The sequence below is a fragment of the Amblyomma americanum genome, chromosome 9, assembly GCF_052857255.1.
Source record: "Amblyomma americanum isolate KBUSLIRL-KWMA chromosome 9, ASM5285725v1, whole genome shotgun sequence".
In the NCBI taxonomy this organism is placed as follows: Eukaryota; Metazoa; Arthropoda; class Arachnida; order Ixodida; family Ixodidae; genus Amblyomma; species Amblyomma americanum.
Window position 1 is genome coordinate 141,345,029 of NC_135505.1, and position 20,700 is coordinate 141,365,728.

Consider the following 20,700-nt stretch of genomic DNA (forward strand, 5'->3'; position numbering starts at 1 on the left):
GGGATGATCTGGTGAAAACAAACAAGAACAACACCAACAAGAGTAAAGGCCCATCAGGGAGGCGGCTGGCGAGTATCAGGACTGATGCCCAAGAAAAGGGATTTCTTCTCAAAGTAATGTGCTAGACAGCGCACTGACACAACTGTGACCTTTCTTATTGATGATAAAAGCTTCCCAGATTTCTCAACCATGCTGGCTGAAATATTTCTTGATGATGCGGGCTTTGTCAAGCAGGGGAGAGCATTTGCATTTTGTGCGGTGAATGGCTGGGTTAGATCCCCGTAGTGGCATTTTGAGAATTAGCGTGCTCGCGCAACCTGTGGTTAATAGATCTTCCAGTTTGCCCTAGATCTTCCTGGTAGCACAGTAGGCTAAAGGTGTCCATTTAAAGCTATGCTGGGACACACGGATAGGAAGAGGATATCCACTCAACGCAACTTTATTCGAGAAACAACCCTCAATCTGCCCGCGCCTTCCTGGGAAAAAAATCCTTTACCCCGCTCAGAAACTGCAGAATATATTTCTATAGAGTACGGTAATCTAGAATGCTAGTACACTGTAGCCCGATCATCACATATTTACATCAAGGCCTATCTACCTTGCTTGCACACACTAAATAGGCACCAATTTATTTGCTTTCATTAAAACATTTTAGCACAACATAACATTTTACTGTACCATCATCGCTTCTTCACCTTGACCTTCAAGCTGATGAAGGCCAAAGTCAAAATTACCTGGATTAAATTTGCAGAGCACAGCGACAATTAAAATTTGTATTAATTCAATAAAATTTATAGCAATTTGGCTGATAATAATTTTAAAATCCACATTAGGAATGCAAACACACAGCCTAAAAGCATGATTCCAGCATTCTTCAGGAAAATTTAACAGTAGCTACAACACGTGGCAGTGTGCTAAGCACTGCTATAACACATCACGGTTGGAAGAAGTCCACACAACGCTATCCAACTTGCTTGTCTGTGTCACGTTTTTTATTTTACACTTCTCTACAAACTTCTTCATAAACTATAAAGTATGTACAGCAAATAGGAAGCTCCTAATATACCATTCAGTACTTATGCAGATTGAGTCGTTTCAGGTTCTTCACAAAGTGATGTGGCAGGTGCGCTCTAACCGTCAAGTTTCTGCCATCTAAGATCTCGGGAATCAGGATAGAAAGGGCATGAAGGTGCATGGGGATGTGCCTGGCTTTGGGTTGTCGCACGTTGAGTCGTGTCAGCATGTCACCTGAAAGTCTCTGTGGCCCCATGTACCTCAGGTGCGAGTACTTGTGGTCTCCCAGAATTGGACAGCGCAAGCCAAACCCCAGATGAACCCTGATCTGATGTTTTACACCCGTCACTGGCTTCACTTCAATGTAAGCAGCCCTGCCGTGGGAGCTCAGCACGCGATACTTTGTGATGGCTTCGTAAGTCTTCTTGAACTTCGGAACCAGCCGCTCGAACTCCGGATCCAGTTTTGGACAGATGACCATGCGCTTGCAGGAGCCAACAGAACCTTCAGCCAGTGGCATGTCAATGGTTGAATCTAATCTGTCAGGTACTCCAAATGTGATAGCATGGTAGGTTTTTATGATATTGTGCTCTTCAAACAGTGTCTGCAACACATCTGCCATCCGCTGTGTCTTGGCCAATACAAGGACGCCCGTGACATCACGGTCAAGACGGTGAACGGTATGCAGCTTGATGTCTTCTCCATGGTAAAGAGCTGATGACAGATCTGGCAGCAGACGAGACAGCACACAAGCATCGGGGACTCCTTCGGCAGGTCCATGGCAGATCATACCATAGGGCTTGTCCAGGATGAGGAGGTCATTGGCATCATAGAGAACACGCTTTCGCAACATATCTACTGCTTCCGAACGCAGCATTGTATGCAAATTTGGCCTAACCTCTGATTTTAGGATCAAGAAGCCCTTGCTATCAAGTTTGAGGCTCGCTGACTCTGGCTTGCGAAGGTATTCGTGAGCAGTTGGGTTGGCCTCTCCAGCAACGTTGGAAGAGGCATCTTTTGCCGTTGCTTTGTCGCCTGCTTCAATGTTCTTTGCCGTCTTCTTGCTGACCTTTCCTTGCCGCCGCGATGCACCGGAACTTGCTTCTTCGGTAGGCGATTCCTGGGGGTACTCACCTGCTGCCTTACTAAGTTCTCCGAGCTGTTTTCCACGAGGATTTCCCGCCCCACTCGCGCCGTGTGAATCACGTGTCATGCTTGCCGTGGCCCTACCCTTTGAACTTGCTTTTCTTGGCTCTCTCAGTTCAGATTTGATCCCAAAATCCTCATGAACAGAATCCGCAGAAACCGCAGGGCTATCGGCGAAACGCGCATCTGGAGAAAAAAAATCGCCTGTGCCCGACTCTCTGTGACCCTCTGGAAAAATCTCTGCGCTCTTCAAATATTTTTTTGGCTCCATGCTTTTCTCTGGAAACGAAGACTCCCGCACATGGCTTCCTAGGGGACTGCTATCCTGAATTTCAAACTGCCCTTTCGGGTCACCTGCGAGCTCCGTGGTAGCAAGCACCTCCGCTCTTGAAAGGGCTTCTTTTGACTTGAGACTCTGTTTTTCGTCGACTCGAAGCGACGCGAGACCTTCAACGTCAGCAGGCGAAGCTTGCGGGCTAACTGCACGCGCACCAGCTGATGGTTTTGCTTTTAAGAGCGCCAGGTCGCCCTCGTTGTGGGTAAATGTTGTGACGCCTTTCGAGGTGTCCCCAGTAACATCCATTTTCTGCGCACGTTTGGCTGCCTTTCTAGCCGAAGCGGGGGTTTTCTCCTGCGTTTTCAGCTGCGGAGATTCTTCGGAAGTTTGGACAGCACTCCGTCGCTTGCGCTTCGATTCGCTGACGGAGCCTTTTTCGTACATTCCCAAGACAAGGTCGTCCAGTGGCCTGTCGTCTTCGTACTGACCGTGGTATCGCGCCCTGTTGTCGGAGTCGTACCGGATGGTGCCGAAACCGGCCTCCACCACTAGTTGGTCCGAGACTTTCGCATCTCGTCTGCGAGTCAAATGAGAGAAGCGGCGGAGCCTCTCTTGCTTGTCACCGAGTGGGTCGTCGATGGTAACTACACCGCGATCGCTCGCTATGCCGTAAAAGTCTTCGTCGGCGCAGGGTTCATCTCTGCGCTCGTCGCGGTCGATCTGGGGCTTCGCCCCGCGCACAAACAGAGCGTGCGACGTCCCGAGACATCGACTATTCACAAAGTTCGCAAGGGACACTTGAAGGCGAACACAACCCAACACACTCGTGCGCACTATGCGCGCAGCCATTTTTAACTGAAAGTAAATGACATGTGGATTGACTTGGCCGTCAATGATTATTTTTGAAACACATATATCAACGTGTCTTTGTCTCTATTAAAAAAAAACAATATATATTTATTTTTGTATATTTTAGGCGGCACAATAAATTTTTTATTATGTAGTTTGTTCATTTTTATTTTTGGTTTTGCTGCTTTTGTTGTTTAGCGTGCGAGTTGACTTTAGCCAATGCCGAAGACAAGCGCAGCCAATAAAGCACATGTGAAGCGAAAGCTGCTGTTCAATGAGCGCGCGGTGACAGCTTTCACGTTGTGCTAACAGACAGATTGTGCGGTCGCAAATGCTAATGCTGATATGCCCCTGACACTGCCAGACGCTGACAAACCAACTGTGTTTGATCACCTCAGAGAAATAGGATGTTGCAAGCTCTGCGCGGAACGTTTTACTGGCGAGCGATACTACGATCACTACAAGAAATTCACGGACCTGGCTGCACTTTCAGTAATGCTTCGTTCATGAATTTCGTTCTGATGTGTGCTGCCTTTTGTGTCCATGCTGTCTCCGCGTGGCTGAACTATTTTGTGTCTGTTGCGGCATAAAAGGTGGCGTCAACATTGCTTATGATCTTGAATGCAGTGCAGTCCCAGTACTCGTTGCGTCCTCACTTAATGATGTTACCGGCAAAGGGAACGCAGGGGCAACAGCCGGGGCAGTATTTGAATCCCTTAGTTATACAGTGTATATCTCCTGAGTGTCAAGTTGCAAGCTTCAGATACGGAACTCGCGTGTGCACGGACCAACGGGTCATATGTGCGCGCTGTGTTGATGCTGAAAGCGTTTAGGCTGCATTGTGTTGAGGGATTTTGGCAGTAAAGGGGGGAAGGGACGGCAAGCAGAGTAAGTCGGTATGCAAAAATATATATTCAATCATATTTGCGCGACTAATGCAGAGATGCACGTGCCTGCATGTCTTCTTAGGGGGGGGAACAGTTCATGGTGGCGCCTTTTCATGCCTTCTGAGTAAAAATGTGCTCTCCCGTCTCCCATGCCGATTTGGAGGGGGAGGGCAGCGCCTCCTCTCTCCCTTTGTGCACGCTTATAACCTCCCACCATCATACCCCCCCCCCCCCCCCTTTTTTTTTTGTGGCTGTGATGTTGAGAGGCCGAGCTTAAGTTCGCGGGTGTTCTTACTGGAGCTCGAAAAAAAAAAACATATTCTTTCGAAGCCATTTTCTGCTGCTTCAACTTCTTCGATGTCCACCTTGGCAAACTTGTGTTCTATCACAATTCTCTTTCAAACTCTCCTGGGTCCAGTAAATTTTTCTGCTCACACGGAAACAGACTTGTTGGACGTCAATGCCCATGATCCTAGGCCCTAAGTGCATACCTGCAACAAAAACCATGGACATTATAGAGTAATGGATTAATCTATTACTCTATAGTGTCCATGGTTTTTAAAGTAAAGCCATAGTAATTACTATGCCTTTACTTTGTTCTTTTTGGGGAGCACGCAAAGAAGCTATGTGATATTTTGAAGCTGTCTTTTATTCTTCAGCTGCTAGTACTCCTTCCTGTTTATATATGCAGCCATGTGTGTGTGTAGGCTTATAGAGATATAGCTGCCCTTTACTGCAGGCTCCCCTGGCCTGCAGTTGTTGCTATGCACCAACAAAGAAGCGCACATGCAAAACTTGTGAATGTAGCCATTGAAAGCCTTCCAGCATTAAAATGCCCATTCTGGTCTTCTAATGTCTGTTGCATGTGTTCATAGGTTTCTTAGCTGGCTTTCTTCTTGTAATCAGAACAGCTCCATGCATGTAATACCAACTTATTGCAATGCTGTAGTCGGTGCAGTTGCAATCAAAGTGTGGTGTCGCATGCAACTCCTGGCCCCTGTGATCAAGAGACTAAAGATAAAGGATAGAACAAGAGAGAAAAATGGCGAAAAGAATGACGACATACGGTTAGGGCACTGCTTTATTTTTTGTTTGGTGCAACCTCAAATTAGCACTTGGCAATGCAGGGTTATTAAGAAAACGAAAAACACCTGAACCGCACGTTAAGGGAAGGGAGGAAGGTGGGAGTGAAATAGACAAAGAGGTGCTGTAGTGCAGGACTCCGGAATTGTTTTGACCACCTGGGGATCTTTAACATGCACAGACGTCGCACAGCACACGGGCGCCTTTTTGCTTTTCGCCTTCATCAAAACACAGCTGCCGCGGCGGGGTTCAAAACCAGGAACTCTTAACTCGTTAGTCGAGCACCCTAACCACTGAGCTACCGCAACGGGTTAAATTCATCTTCTGCATTCCATCGTTGTAAAGCCAAAGCTTTACAATTATGGTTTGAATATTAAGCCTATGTGGGGCTTAATGTGTAAGCTTATGGAAGCCATAAAAAATGATTCATTTACAGCATGTAGTTAGAACATGCATTTTATGCTTGTCTCTGTAGCCTGTATAATGCACCTCTAATTCCAGGTGATGAAAAATTTGCGTTTTTTTTTTCATGATTCCTGTCGTCTATGAAAACTTCCTGCCATTAATACATCGTCCCATGTCATTTTACATGATGCAGGAGTCGAACAGCAATGAAACGGTGTGCCAGGAAAAGGAACAGTCTGAGGAACCAGCCTCAAAACGACCAAGATTGGCTGATGCTGAGACCTCCAACGACGAGCTTGCGGCCGTCACAAATGCTCACAAAGAGAGTTCACCCGAGCAGCTCAGCTCTGTCACTAGCAATGGAGAGCAGAACTGCATCGAGGACACTGGCTGCATTGCTTGCTACAGCCTGCTTGACATTCAGCACATCGAGTCCTCTTTTCAGCAGGTGTGTTCTCTGGGGCAGCCTAGTGGTGTTCTGCGGTTTGTCTAAAATGGTGCAGAACCCCGCAAATACATTGTTGCTAAAACGACGCAAAATGTAACAAACTCGTACATTTCTTGTTTGTTTGTTTTTTACTTGCACGAATACATTGCGCAGATTTACTCCTGCCTGTCCCACTGTTAACATTGGTGTGGTGTTTCTAGCTTAATTTCTTCTGATTTTCAGATTGCAGCAGCTGTCAAGGAGAGTGGCTGCATCTTCTCAATGTTCACAATCTTGCTCTCGGTGCCCGTGACGCTTGACCTACGTCACGTAAGTTTGTCATTTCAGCAGACGGAAGTTAAATAAAATACAAGAATTAACAGATCTGAGTGATAATGTCTCCAGAAACACGCTTAGAGCTCTGCTGCTGGAAAATAACTTAGAACTCACATAATGTGCCATGTTTCTGTCCCTAATTGCTATTTTTTAGGAGTGTATTATCGTTTTGTATCTTGCTGTTGTTTTGTTGTTATGACGTTGCTATTTTTTTGTTGCTAAGCTTGCAATAACCATGTTCAGAATTTTGTATATTTACACTCTTTGTACCAAGTATTTTGTGTCGGCATGTACGAATTATTGTTTGTTGTATACTGTTATTTTTTTCGTTACGTGATTTATTTACCTTTTACTTCCCCCAGAAGATTTTAAAGCTATGTTTAACGTTTGTGCCAAACTGTATGCAGGGCAAGAGCCATCATCAGGCGTTTCGCCTTTTTGCTCTTGCTCCTCTTTCTGCATCAGGAAGAAACAAATAAATCAAATCAAATCAAATCAAAATAATGTAAACAAAACTTGCAACATGTGATGTAGAGAAACAAAGAGACGATTAAAAAAAATGCGTGATTGGAGGCATTTGGTGTAATGACAAGAAGAGAAAATAAAGAAATTGGATTTTCGTTAGTGTGGTTTCGTCGAAAATAGTAGACTTGCCATCGCTAACCAAACAAAATGCAGACTCTCGCAAAAAGTACGCTTCGTATTTCAATTTCTCTTCTGCAGTCGGGGAAGTATAAGTTGTAGGCTCTCACAGTCAAAATTTTGCAGGCGGCAGGCTTGTTGCTGCTCGAGCCTTGAAGTCGGAAACTTGCGGTGCTTGCAAAGTCACCTCAAGTTCAGGAGAACCTGCGACACTTGCAAAGCTTGCAGAAGTTTTATGAAATTTTTTGAACTTCCACAAAACCCTCACGAGTTCCATGGAACCTTATGGAAGCTTTGGCAGTTCCCAGTTCCTGGAAAATAATGGTGCTTTCAAAGCTTCCATGCATGTCATGGAGTTTACAGCACTTCCAGAGATTCCTCAAATTCCCACCATACCTACTGCACTTCCATAGACCGAGATTGGGGAAAATTAGTCCCCCTCATCCTCCTATGATTTGCAGCTGCTGTGGTACCTTGAGTGATACACTGCACATTTTAGCAGTGAATTGCGCAGCCTAGAGAATTTTAGCTCAGACTGCACATAATGACGCGCAGTGCAGTACTAATATGAAATACCATCTCTTTTCCATCCCAAGTTTGCGTAGAAGAAAGCACAGCCATTTGTGCCCTAATATTTTCTTGCAGTAACTGATACTTATGCTAGAAAGAAAAGTATGGGTGCATTTTTTTCTTCCATAAATCTTTTTGCCCTCACTTGCAGCACGCCATGGTGATATACCTGAAGGACAAGTTTGAGTGAGTTTCTTTTTGGTATTGTTTCGTGCACAGTCTTTGCCAAAAATACCCAGTCCACCATCTTTGCTTCTGGGCCATGCATCGTGGATCATTTTGTACTGTGAACGTTCCTAATTTCTCAAAGGTGGGACAAACTCTTATCATTCCTTTAGTGCTTGGGGTGCCTAGGACAGGGCCCCACTAATGTACTTAGAAGCAAACCACTTGGGGTGAAAAGTTTTGACAACGGCAGTACAAGCCATTGTCTGACGCACGTGCGCGTAAGTAATAACACAGACCAAAAAAAAAAATAAGAAAAACTTGATAGTGCAGGTCTGTTATCTTGCACATGACAAACTATGTCCTATGTATGAAATGGAATTCTCTAGAAGTAAACCGGACAGAGCTGTCACTCACGTATTTGGTGCCTGACTTCATACATTTGAACCGTTTAATCACCTCGAATTCTCAAAAAATCATTTCAGCTTTCCTTTAAGCATTGCATGCTGTTGCAGCTGCTGTTGGCAGCAATGAGGTGGCCCTACTTTTTTTATATTTTGTACTAATGGTCTTTTGTGATGGTACTGATTTTGTCCTTGTGTGCACAATTTATTCCTTCGTTTTGTAGGGAGTTCTACAAAGGGAGCAATGACATTGACTTTGTCAGCGCCAAAGAAGTGTGGAAGTACATTGTGGGGCCGATGTTTGCTGATCACTTTGGCGTCGAATTCTCCGCAACAAGTGGCTTCCGAATTTCGGTCACACTGCCGTCACCAAACGCAGAGGAAGAGTGCGGATTCTTGTAAGTGTCGTCAGATTGTCAAAGTTGGAGCTAGTTGGTTCCTGTCTTACCGAAGTTAGTGCAAGGAACGGGGCATACAGAAGAGGCAACAAGCGCTAGTGTTGTTTCTTCTATGTGTCCTGTTTCTTATCGTAACTTCTGTACTTCCATCTGCCCGTCTGTCCTAGAAGCAGTTTGATGCCGTTATGACTGAGCACCAAGGCTTCAGACTGATAGAGTGAGTAATTATGACCCTAGTGGTTTTATGACCCTAGTGGTCAACAAGTTTAAGGACCATATCACCTAATTTTAGTTGCATGTTTTCTTTTTGTCAAGTCACGTGTGTGATAAAGATGAAGTGTGGCGTTGCGCCCGCTCCGGAATCGGCAGCCGCTCCTCAACCCTCGTGTAATAAATCCACAGCGGCAACTGCGGCTTCACCTCCTGCGCCGCCTCGCCGAAGTACTCGCAAAAAGAAGCGGCCCGCATGGTTCAAAGACTATGACATCCGCTAGACATTTTGTTTTTTTTAAGTTCGGCGGAAATGTGATAAAGATGAAGTGTGGCAAGTGCGCTGCACGCACTCGCGCGCATGGGGGGAGAGAAGAGAGGTAGGAGAATACAGATCGGCTCGACCGTATGCTACGTGTACTGTTTGATTGCTAATTATCATTACTACGATACAACAACGTGTTAGACACAGGAATACATGGTTCGCCATTATAATTGAATTTCTTCTTCTGCGTCAGTTTCAGTTTCATCACCCAAACGATGGTTGTGACGTGTTGGGAGTGTTTACATCACTTGACACACACAAAAAAAAATGCAACATAATTGCTGATATGTAGTTTTAATTCACCACAATGCTTAGACCAATCTGCTTCCAAGAGCTAAAATGACAACATATTGGTTTTTTTGCCTCACATGACCTAAACATTCCCAGCATGGCACAGTCATTGTTCAGTTGATAAAACCGAAACAGCATCAAGAAGAATTTCAGTAATAAATTATTTAGCAGCACTAGGCAAATGCTACATGGTGAACCATGTATTCTATTGTCTAACACATCGCCGGAAAGGTGAAAACATGCAACCAAAATTAAGTGTCTATGGTGCTGATGAATAAAGCAGCGATTGACTACATACAAGGTTCCAAAGCAAAAAATCCAGGAATTTACTGTACATGCTGGAAGAATGATATACTTACTGTTCACTAGCGATCGGCGTGATTTTGTAATAAGGGAGTAATAATGTAATATCATCCACCCAAGTGGAGCCAGATGCCTACAGAGGAAAGCTTTACAGCTTTCACAACAACTTTGTGGTTGAAGAAAAATTTGTCCTGTTCCAGGGATCAAACCTGGAACCACTGCCTGTCTCTTAACAGTGGACTAAGTTCAATTTCTACTTGAAATTGCACAGCCCTGTATTAGGTCTTATCTAAGCACACTGTCCTGCAGCGATTTAAAATTGTTCATCTGATCTGCTGAATTTTCTGTCTGTATACATGTTTGTGCGTGCGTGCGTGCATGCATTGCATTTAAGTGCAGCACTTATCGAGCAGATTATGGTGCATTTTTTGTGGTTCTGTAGTTGATGCCACTTTCTTAATTTTCTTTTTGTGAAAAGAAAGTAGTAATTTCTTTATGATTGCCAATGGCTATGATGAATTATTGCGTTGTTTTTCTTTTATATGACTCACACAAGAACTATCATGAGGTATTAGATAGGGTATTACACACCATAATATGCTATTTTTTGCAGTAATGGTGCAAAATTGCTGAAAAGCTGGAGTAAACTGACTGTTTTGGAAATTTCTCTCTTTCTGTGTCTATTTAACAAATCTATATTTTTACGAAATGGGGAAAGTGCTGTTGTTGCACTGCAGTAGATAAATTATAGCACATTAGAATTGGACTTTGTTGTTCTGGGTAGCTAAAAAAAAAAAGCTGGATGTTTCTTTTTCTTTGTGGATGCCGTTCGCTCTTATTATTATACATCCATGTCACTGTGTGTAGGTGTGTATAGCTATGCTCTGGCCTTGTTTTCACAGGTTAAAAAAGTTCCCTGAATCCTTCCCTAATCGCCTGCAGAAAAAGGTAAGCTCTGTCCCAACCTTAAAACTTCAAAAGTGGATTTCTGGCTGACTTCTTACGTTTTTCCTCCTACTTTTTGCACCCCGTCCCGTCCGCCGTGGACAGCACCAGTCTCGAGAGATATTCACACGTGCTGCTGTGTTGGATGCGCTGCGGAAAATCTCCAATGACGAATTTAGAAAGTGAGTTGAAGTCTCCATTTTTCGTTATCGTCGATCAATGTATTCATTGAACAAACCAAGAATGAGCATCATCTCAGAGTGCCTAGATGAAATTTTCAGATTTGTTGTGCAATTTTCAAGGAGTAAATTTCATTTGCCCGTAGGTTGTACAAGTGCCCACCGGACAGGCCTGCGAAGGTTGGGGCCACGGTGGAAGTCTCATGCGTTCACATGCCCATCTACCTCGCAGGTGAGCTGCTGGCCTTCTCATGTCACAGTGCTGTTCAGATCAGAATCGACATTTGAGCTAGTTGGTATAGCATCTTGGAAAAAATATATAAAGCGCACTCAGGACAACGGAAAAGGAAGTGCTTGTGTTGTTTGGTCTTCCTTGTCCGTTGTCCTGAGTGCACTTTATGTATATTTTTTCCAGGCTGTTCAGATCACTAGCCTCCGTTTCATACATCAGGTGCAACGCTGTCAAAGCTAGCACTCTTGTTTGTGCCGCCTGCATCCGTGACCAAAATGTAGTGCGTCCCTTGTGGTGAGCGAAACATAGTAAATGCTTTGCCTGCAGGCTTATCATGTAATACATTTGCCGTGAGCTTGGATTAATATGCTCTTATTGCTGATGACACGCTTTTGCGTTCTCACGTTTTAGACAACTCGGCCACAAAACAAGCGCACAGTAACATGACTCCCTTTGTTTTCTTATACGGACTACTTCCGTACCTTGCACTGCATTGCACCTGATGCATCAAATGGAGTATAGAAACTATACGAGGGTCATTTCTTGGTTTCAGGATATTTGATGCCTGCACAGGTGTACCTGTGCGCAGGATAGGCACATATGCAGAGCAGTTGCAAGAGTAGATGGAGCTCTGAGTCCCTCCCAGAGCTCATGCATTCCCTTGATCTAGTGTCACAAGATCACTTGCTATAATAACTCTAGTTCTTCCGTGCTTTGTCAATTAATTGCATGATGGCCTGTGAGTGTGCTTTTAGACGCTCACTCATTACCGTGCCAAAGGTGGACAGCCCAAAATGAGTTCCAGCTAGTGCAGAAATTCGCAGCATCTTTGGCGGGCGTCTGGTAATTTGTTGAAGACGCGACGTTCAAGAATGCATTCCCTGTTTTGCATCACTTGCCCACCACATATTGTTTCCTGCATTTCTTTGCGCAGGAAAGTGTCATGCTTGGTCATTACGAAAAATTCCCATGATGTTTTCTCTGCATGGGGTTGCAGCTGCTTTGGTTAGTTTTTGGACGTTCAGCTGAAATCTTGTGCGGAACGTGCTTCGCATCGAAGTCTTGGGAAGTATAGTTAGTGGCTTCTATTCGTTCACACTTTGCTACAGTCGGATACAACTTAAGTCTGCAGTGAAGCTCCGCCCACATTCAGGACCGATGCACAGAATTCCTCCACGACAAAACAGTGGCTTCTGTTCGTTCACACTTTGCTACAGTCAGATACAACTTAAGTCTGCAGTGAAGCTCCGCCCACATTTAGGACCGATGCACGGAATTCCTCCACGACAAAAACGTAGTTCGTTGTTAAAACTTCTCTTGTCACCTAAACAATAAGCTAATCACGAGAAAAAAGTTATAAGCTCTAGAATTTTCTTACCTGGCTTGTTTATTAAAGTCAAAGATTAAAAAGATAATTTCGTTAATTTTTGCGACAGGCTAGCAGAGTAATACAAGTACGCCGTGGACCGTGGCCCAGTTTTAACAACTGCTGTTTTTTTAAGTTCTGTTAAGTTCTGTTGAGCCTTTGCTTAACCAGTTGTACTTTCACTGTGAGAAAAGAACAGTTCACAGGAAGCAAGACCAGATAAGCTGCCAAGCCTTGCCACCAAAAATATCTTTCTGTCGCAGGCTCTGTGCTACACTTTAAGATGTATCACAGTGTGTGTGCAAATCCAGCTAGTTTTCTCAGATGTTATAGGGCTATTGCTGTGTGGCTAAAGTTGCATGGTGCTCAGGTCGATACTGCAAGTATTCAAGGCTCCTGAGCCAGACACCCTGGATCCTCAATGGAAAAAGGATCATGGAGTCTTCAGTTCAAGAGCTGATCACCGATGTGGTCAACAAGCACATCCCCAATGAAAGTGAGTTCAATATAACATTACACCACGGCCTCTGAAACGCAGGTGAACTGCAGCCTCTGTGTTGCAAGATGCAGCAGCTGCGTAATAACTGTGCCTGCAGTTTACAAGTTTTCACTTCAAAGCTGAGAAAATTTTTGATCGCAAAAGTTCAGAGACTCCTTATACTGCGAGCCCATCAGTCAAAAACTAGCACCCCTATTGGGAGCAAAAATGGCAGGTTAGTTGAATGTCACGCCACCTGTGGCATTTAGAGGAACAGCTCAGTGCCCAGCTCATAGGTGGCACCAGCATCTATGAACCTCTGAAGAAAAGTGGCTACTGGTTGTGGCTGGGTTTTGACATGGGGATTTCGTAACTAATCGGATTTAAGAACTCTACCATTGACTCTACACCAAAAGGAATTGTTGACAAAAACCTTTTGAGTTTCTGTGCTGTTTGAGCTCGGTACGTTTGATGACTGTGACCTTTTTTTCTGTCCCCCATTTTGCAGAGATAATGTTCTCGTCATCAGGACGTGAGGACGTAGATGTGCGGATGCTAGGAAGAGGTAAGGCATATTTTATTGTTTTTATTTTTATCTTCAGCAGATCGCCATCATTTGACATCTGAAGGCTTGCGTAGATGCTCTAAGGATGGGCAAAACACTAGTAGTGTTTGTTACTGTTCACACAGAAACAGCAAATCTAGTAGAGTAATGTATTAGCTCTGATCGAGTTGTTACAGGCTGGACAGGCAGTTGAAGAAACATAGCAAACAAGAAAAGGAAAAGAAAAAAATAAAGTGGCCCCAGAAGACTTGACCTGATTTGCGGAGGTAAAATAAAAGGAGCTCTTAGCAAGTGAAGCTAGTGAGGAAACCACTCAGTTTTTGACTGGTGTTATCTGAATGATGCAGTTTTTTTGTAGTAACGAGCTTGCATCTTTTCTTCATGCCACCTATTATTCTAGGGCGACCGTTTGTCCTGGAAATATTCAAAACAAAAAAGACGACCTTCACAGTTGCTGACATGGAGGCCATTGAGCAGGTATGGGTCTGCTGTCGAGGCTTGCTTTGGTTTTCATCTGATCCCCTCTGCTTTTTTTAGAAAATAAGCCTAAGCTTATGCACGTTTACTGGAGGTTTTAAAGACGAGCAGTGCTACCACCGTAGAGATGGGGCGTCACAGGGCTAGTGTACGCGAAATGAATACACTGCAGCAAATTTTGTTCAGTCTATTAATTTTCTCACGCCAAATTTACACCCAAGCTATAAATCATGCTGCTATAGTGGGTTACCGTGGAATAATTTTCAACACAGCTTTCTTTAATGTGGCACCAAATGCAGAGCAATGTAGTCAAGAAGGATATTACTCATGTGGATAAAAAACAAGTTATGGTCTCTTGTAAACTGTGGCAGACTTTTTTGTTTCAGGGGCAACACTGACAAGGGATGCTTTTTTTTGTTAATGGATGCAAAGAAAATATTTATTTACTTTTGTAGTTTTGACTTATATATAAATATATCTATTTGCATTCTTTACTGTTTCTTTTTCTTCTTTTCTGACTTGCTTTATTTAAATTGTTGGTCAGCCTTATGAGTTGTTTTTTTCTTTTGAGCCAATGTATTCTCCAGTGCTTATCTTTAGTTTATTTTTTATTTCTGAAATTCCTTATTTTTTTAAATAAAAAAACATGATGTTCTTGTACCGAACGTTTGCTTAAGTCTAAAGCAGAAATTTGGGTGTGTTGGTGCGTATGCATACTGCTCACAGCGCAACAAAGACTGCACGAAGACGAAGGTGAAGAAGAACAAGCGCTGATGAGCAGCGCTTGTTCGTCTTCACCTTCGTCTCTGTCGCGCTGTGAGCAGTTTGCTTAAGTCTCCCTCTTGCGTGTTGTTACTCAGTCTCTCTGCTTTGTTTTCAGGAAATAAATGCAAACACAAAGGACATCAGTGTCAGTGACCTGCAGGTTATCTCAAAGTGAGTGTTTGCCCATTGTCTGGGGCAGCTTGCATCGAGTTTGCATACAGCTGCTTATTCCCGTTTCTTCAAATCTTTCATCTGCCTTTATGGAACCAGCGTGGTTAGGTCCAGTTTTTAATTGTGTGTTGATTTTGCATTCATTAGGACAGTAAAGTGTGTAAACTTCGAACTTTATGAAAATGCTCTCTTACGTTATAAGGAAAAGGTGAGTTTAGTGCTTTTCACGACAGAAGAATTTGGGGAAATTCACTATATTTCCTTTGTCGTTACACTGCCTCTGTCATCTAGCAGGCAATGAATACAATGTCCGACACAAGTACAAACATGCAAAAAATGTAAAGAGGTTGGTTTCTTGTCAAAGAATTATCTTTAGTACTGTTATTGCATGTCTTCCTGTTAGAGATCATAATTCGTAATTATATAGTCAGCTAATTTCTGTCAGTATCTAGGTGGCTATTGGTGTCTCATCTGATTCGCTTAAACTTTTCAGAACAATTTTAACAAGTTTTCAACTTCGTCGGAAAATTTGCCGAGTTACTTGGAGATTTACGCTAACACTGAAGGGCTGGGTTGCAGTGGACATCTTCCGGTTTTTTAACTTCACGTACCGTGTTTTCCAGTGTATAAGCTTTTTTTTTTTCTGAAATTTTCCTTGTTGTGCCTTACACAACAGTGTTGATTATATCTGGCGAAAAATGGCACGCCACCATGCACCATCTTTTGCCGTGACCAATAAATATGCTTTAAAAAAAAAAAACGATGTGTAAAAGAGGAAAAACTCGGGTTATTGTTAAAATGTTATACGTTAACAGCTGCATTTCGCTGGAGAACACCTGTGTGCTGTGTGATATGTCAGTGCATGTTAAGGCACCCCAGGTGGTCTGAATTAATTCATAGCCCTTTACCACTGTCTTTCATGGCCAGTGTGCACCTTCAGGATGTTAAAACCCTCATACCATAGCATAAAACGCCATTATCATTCCGTCACATGCAGTCTGTGTGTTGCGGTTTAAGACTGCATAGTTGCTCCTACATGTGTTAAATGTTTGATTATTATTATTATACCACTTAAAATGCTGTTACTGCCATGCTTCATGTTTCAGGGACATGACGCAGGTCTTAAAGGATGGGGAGGAGTCGAAAAGAAAAAGGTATCGTGCTTTGTGTTGTGCCAGTCGACGCATCACCGAAGATGACACAGCCCTTGTGGCCAGCCTCAAGGATGTGACACTTAAGCAGAAGACACCCATTCGTGTGCTCCACAGGTACACTCAAAACTTCATTAGTGAAGTTAAGAAAGCATTTCCTTCTAATGCTATGCACGATCAGATTTCATTAAGGTGCAACTCTGTACTGTATTGCAAACTCTTTTGCACTAAACTTCATGGCTGCTGTTTCTTATTTTGGCACAGTTTTCTTACTTGCCGCGGTGGCTCAGTGGTTAAGTTGCTCATCTACTGAGCCGGCGTACCTGGGTTCGAACCAGACTACGGCGGCCGCGTTTCGATGGAGGCGAAATGCAAAACGTGCTGGTGTGCTGTGTGATATCAGTGCACGTGTGACCAATGGCCACTTTCGTGCAGTTAAAACATGGTAGCGCTACCCCATGGGCTGCTGGCGACTCCTTTGCAAATTTCTTTTCTCCCCTATACTGATGCTTTTCGGCAGCGGTATTAAAGATCCGCAGGTGGTCGAAATTATTTCGGGAGCACCTCTTTCTTCTTTCACTCCTTCCCTTATCCCTTCCCTTACAGCGGTGGGGGGGGGGTCCATGTCCACAGAGATATGCGAGACAGTTACTGTGGAATTTCCTTTCCTCAAAAGCCAGTTTTCATTTTCACAGTCTTCTTCATTTATTTCTTGTTTTTCTTATTCCCAGGGTCTTTTCTTCCACCGTAAACTGTTCTCCTCTGCAGAGCAGCACATCGACGCCTTTTATGAACTGGCAAAAATATCAACTGTTTTATGTGCCGTTCACTGAAGAGCTTTCTCGGTTCATCTCTGTTGCTTTCATTAATGCCGAAGGAGGAGTACGATGCATTCTTAGCCGAGGATCCCTACTAGCGTGGCAGACTCTTAGATTTTAGTTTTGCTGCAAAAAGGTTATGTATTATTCCATGCATATTTTGCGGATTCAGCTGTGCAGACTTTCTACTGCGTGCTGTGGACACCACATGTTCCCCGACACATGGGCAGTACAAAAGTGCAAAACATCTATCTTTTGCGCAATAACCAGTATAATTCCTTGCACATAACAGTCCATAGCACTTAATGCTGTTAGCCTCCCCAGAGTAAATGCAAGTTGAGCATAGTTTAGAAGATTAAATTAAAAGCAAGAAATGGACATGGTCGAGACGTGGCAGTGTGTAGAAATCACAACCAGCAGTCTATCGAGCGTCGGAGTAGATGATACCAAAAAGATCAAAACCATAAACAAGGGCAGTTGATACAGTGAGGTGTAATTAAGAACCAAGGAGATTTCGTGGAATGTGTCCAGGCTGGCATAAAAAAGCACTAACTGGAGGTCATTGGAGGGGAAAGAGAGAGATAGAGAACAAAATTTGTTATTGTTTCACTTTGCTAGTTTTTTTGTTTTATATTGTTTCGTGATCACTTTTGTATGTGGCGAACTCGGCTTGCCCGGTGACCACGATGGTGATTTTAGCACTTATGGTGTTGTATGTATGATGTTTATAACAACATGGCAACCTTGGCTGCAGGCGAAACCTGGCGGAGAGAGAGCGCACAGTCTATGAAATGTCATTGGAGCCCCTCGAAGGTGTCAAGGATGGGGAACACAGGTTTTACCTCCGCATCACCACCCAGGCCGGAACGTATCCTTTGCCAAGTTGACGTGGCCACTCCAGAGATCTGGTGGCCACACTTTGAAGTGATCGGCACACAAATTATCACTACTTCCTGCTCGAGCTTATTGGCTGGAGCAAGGAATAGGACTCGGCAAAAGGAATTGGTCTGTGGGCACGCTTCCTTTAAGCTGGCAGTTAAAAGTCGCAAAGCGGGAGCATTTACGTGAAGCAAGGGACAGCCTCCCACTGACTGGCGTTGAAACAAGCAGCTTCTTTCCTGCAAACTATGAATCCTCATTGACGAGCTGTCATTACCATTACATACCTTTTAATGTCCCTAGCAAAGCATTCTGGTGCTGATTCTGTCTGGAGGAAATTGGGCACGTCCACCTGGAAACCGTAGATACATTGCAAGTAGAATCATGCCATCTGGCCAGTTTCCTGCAGCTGGGAAGTTTGCCTTGAAAGCTTTCCTTAAGTCACATATACAGAGTGCTTCACCCAAGAATTTACACAATTTTTAAAAATAGGCTTCTTGAAGTAGAAGAGCGCTTTTTTCGGCGTAATAATGTCAGCAGTGTAGTACAACGGAATACAGCTACGACGTACTTACTAGTAGGCTGGTCAACTAATATTCAATAGTTGACTATTACTGTTGAGCTCCTTAATTATAGAGAGGCATGTAGCCTATCGTAAGTAATATCCACATTAGTTTCTAGGATTTCAAAAACACAGCTACCCCTGGCGCTGTCCAACAAATTTTGGCTGTTTCGACGAGTTACACGCACTGGAGAGGTTGCTTTGCCGGCAAGCTTCTCGAAAATGCATGTATTTTGGCACGATGTAGCCAAAATTTGTTCGGCCTCAGCGCCGAAGGTAACTGCGTTTTCGAAATTCTAAAAACCGATATGCATATTACTTACGGTGGGCTACACGCTTCTCAATAATTGAGGAGCCTAACAGTAGTAGTTAAAAAGTTAACTATTCAATATTAGTTAACCAGCCTGTAAGATAGTGCGTCTTAGCTTTGTTCCGATATACTACACCGCTGACAATGCTATGCCGAAAAAAGCACTGTTCTAACTCACAAAGCCTATTTCTTAAAAAAAAAAGTAAAGTCTGAGGTGAAACACCCTGTATAACCAAAAAGAATTTTGAAAATTGTTCAGCGACTCATGCCGCTTGTCACCAACACCCGCTGGAGCATGGCTTGCATGGTCAGGAAAGGTGGCACTCGAGTTGGCTAGTAATGCGAGAGTATTGTCTTCTGAGTAATTCGTTGAGATTGATTGACAGGGCAGAGCAAATTGTCATTTTCATCTATGAACTTGGCACCACTTGTCCCGGTGTCATTGAATCATTTCGTGTGCAGACAAGTGGTCTGTGATGTGACCCATTGCCACCCAGACATGCTGCAGTTTGTGCATCGACAAAACTAGTAAAAAAAAAAAAGTCAGTCTCTAATTACATGCAGCAGTCATTAGCAACCAGCTCTCATGTCAAGGCGTGCTTGCTGCTTTGCTAGCTTGTCAGCTATAACTTTTTGCACTCCTTTTCCAAAGCTTTCAAGGTGCGCATGCAAGAACTTCTTGACTACTGAACTATTGATATACAAGGTACATCAAGGAATTTGTGCATGGTGACTTTGGTAGGACAGTGCCCTCTCTGGGAACCTACCTCAATATGGATGCGGACATCTTGGAGCTCGACGTCGAGGTATGCATCGCTGCCTTTGTGCATGTTCCCCAAGTCATTTGATCTTTAATTGGTTCTTAAACAACAAACAATAATTTTAGCAGTAACGTAACGTCAAGGAATCACTCTGCCTGGCGCCTGCATCTGTGTTGCCATTTACCTTTAATGCGTCAGCACTACTACCGCCATCTTCATAAAGTCTGACCATCTGGCATTGCGTGATGCCGCTCAGTGGGATGTGGAGATGAGGGTGGAAGTGTGTGGAGAGACAGAGGTGCAGCAACCAATCAGAGAAGTGAAGAGGAGGTGCAGTGGCCAATCAGAAGTGGAGGGAGGGTGTGAAGACGAGGAAATTGCTATGGGTGTAAGGGTGTTAACTGGAGAGGACAGATCCCTACCACCAGATGCGTGGGTTCTGCAGAGGATGCACGGCATGTAGATAACACATGTACGCAACGTGCCAGATGCTAACACATACTCTGCCGCGTCAATCACATTGATTGCCTGTGAATTTTATTACACAAATTTGTTACTCGAGTGCTTTGCAATGTTCAACCTCTAGCATCTCTCGATCACATTTGGCAGAGCTCGCTAGGTATGCTCCCACTGAGCAGAAATTTGCGACAAGGTGGTTTTGAGCTTCTCTGAACAGCCATAAATTGGCATGAAAAAATAACTGGCAAGACTGTGTTCCTTGTGGCCTTACCCCGGTCTCTTGGTGCATGCATTTTGTTCTTGTGTCACTTGCAGGAAATAGACCTGGACTGGCCTCCACCACGGAAATGACACGAACATCGGCCCCCTAGTGCCAGTAAAGTTGTGTACAGACATCAACGGCGTTGCCATCACAGAGTGTTCCAGGACGCCCCACCCTGCCAAAGCACGTGGTCTTGATATTAAACCCATGTCAGTGTCATGGCAGTCGTCGGTTTGACTTTATCTCGACATTGGAGAAGTAGGCTTAACAAATTTTTGTTCCAGTGTTCTTGCTTTTAGAAAGATGTGGAAGGCATTAGTGAACACAGATCACTGCATGGAATTCGCGTGCCTCTGATATAGTTGTTACAGTTTAATTTTATTTCCCATGCAGTTTCACTTTCAACAGCTGTACTGTAGACACATCACAGCAGGCAGGTATTGAGGTCATACGAGGCCCACGTTAATTGACATTAATGGTATTCATTTCCGCAATGTTATTCTGAATTCTGAAGCCGGCTCGCGCACGAGTTTTGAGCAATGAAAACGATGAAGCAGCAATTACATCGCAGTTTTTGTAATCGTGCGG

General features: G+C 43.9%; 2 protein-coding genes across 2 annotated transcripts; one reads left to right on the forward strand and one right to left on the reverse strand.

Annotated features, from left to right (window-relative positions):
• Positions 1 to 976: 976 nt before the first annotated feature.
• LOC144104646 (uncharacterized) lies at positions 977 to 3,305 on the reverse strand. Its single transcript, XM_077637780.1, has one exon. It carries the CDS (start codon positions 3,284 to 3,286, stop codon positions 1,070 to 1,072), a length of 2,217 nt encoding a protein of 738 aa, XP_077493906.1. The 5' UTR covers positions 3,287 to 3,305; the 3' UTR covers positions 977 to 1,069.
• Positions 3,306 to 3,528: 223 nt separating this feature from the next.
• Pus10 (Pseudouridine synthase 10) lies at positions 3,529 to 20,331 on the forward strand. Its single transcript, XM_077637781.1, has 16 exons — positions 3,529 to 3,778; positions 5,855 to 6,109; positions 6,332 to 6,418; positions 7,788 to 7,822; positions 8,430 to 8,603; positions 10,635 to 10,680; positions 10,783 to 10,859; positions 11,003 to 11,088; positions 12,825 to 12,950; positions 13,441 to 13,497; positions 13,898 to 13,974; positions 14,855 to 14,910; positions 16,017 to 16,178; positions 17,634 to 17,747; positions 19,337 to 19,436; positions 20,166 to 20,331. Exons 1-16 carry the CDS (start codon positions 3,632 to 3,634, stop codon positions 20,199 to 20,201), a joined length of 1,635 nt encoding a protein of 544 aa, XP_077493907.1. The 5' UTR covers positions 3,529 to 3,631; the 3' UTR covers positions 20,202 to 20,331.
• Positions 20,332 to 20,700: the final 369 nt, after the last annotated feature.

What these genes read in the sequence shown, in the direction of transcription:
- LOC144104646 (XM_077637780.1), bottom strand. Translation starts at nt 3,286, where the DNA reads ATGGCTGCGCGCATAGTGCGCACGAGTGTGTTGGGTTGTGTTCGCCTT.
- Pus10 (XM_077637781.1), top strand. Translation starts at nt 3,632, where the DNA reads ATGCCCCTGACACTGCCAGACGCTGACAAACCAACTGTGTTTGATCAC. An exon ending in CAAGCACATCCCCAATGAAA is followed by an intron (nt 12,951 to 13,440) that starts GTGAGTTCAATA and finishes CCCATTTTGCAG; the next exon opens with AGATAATGTTCTCGTCATCA. An exon ending in ACATGGAGGCCATTGAGCAG is followed by an intron (nt 13,975 to 14,854) that starts GTATGGGTCTGC and finishes CTTTGTTTTCAG; the next exon opens with GAAATAAATGCAAACACAAA.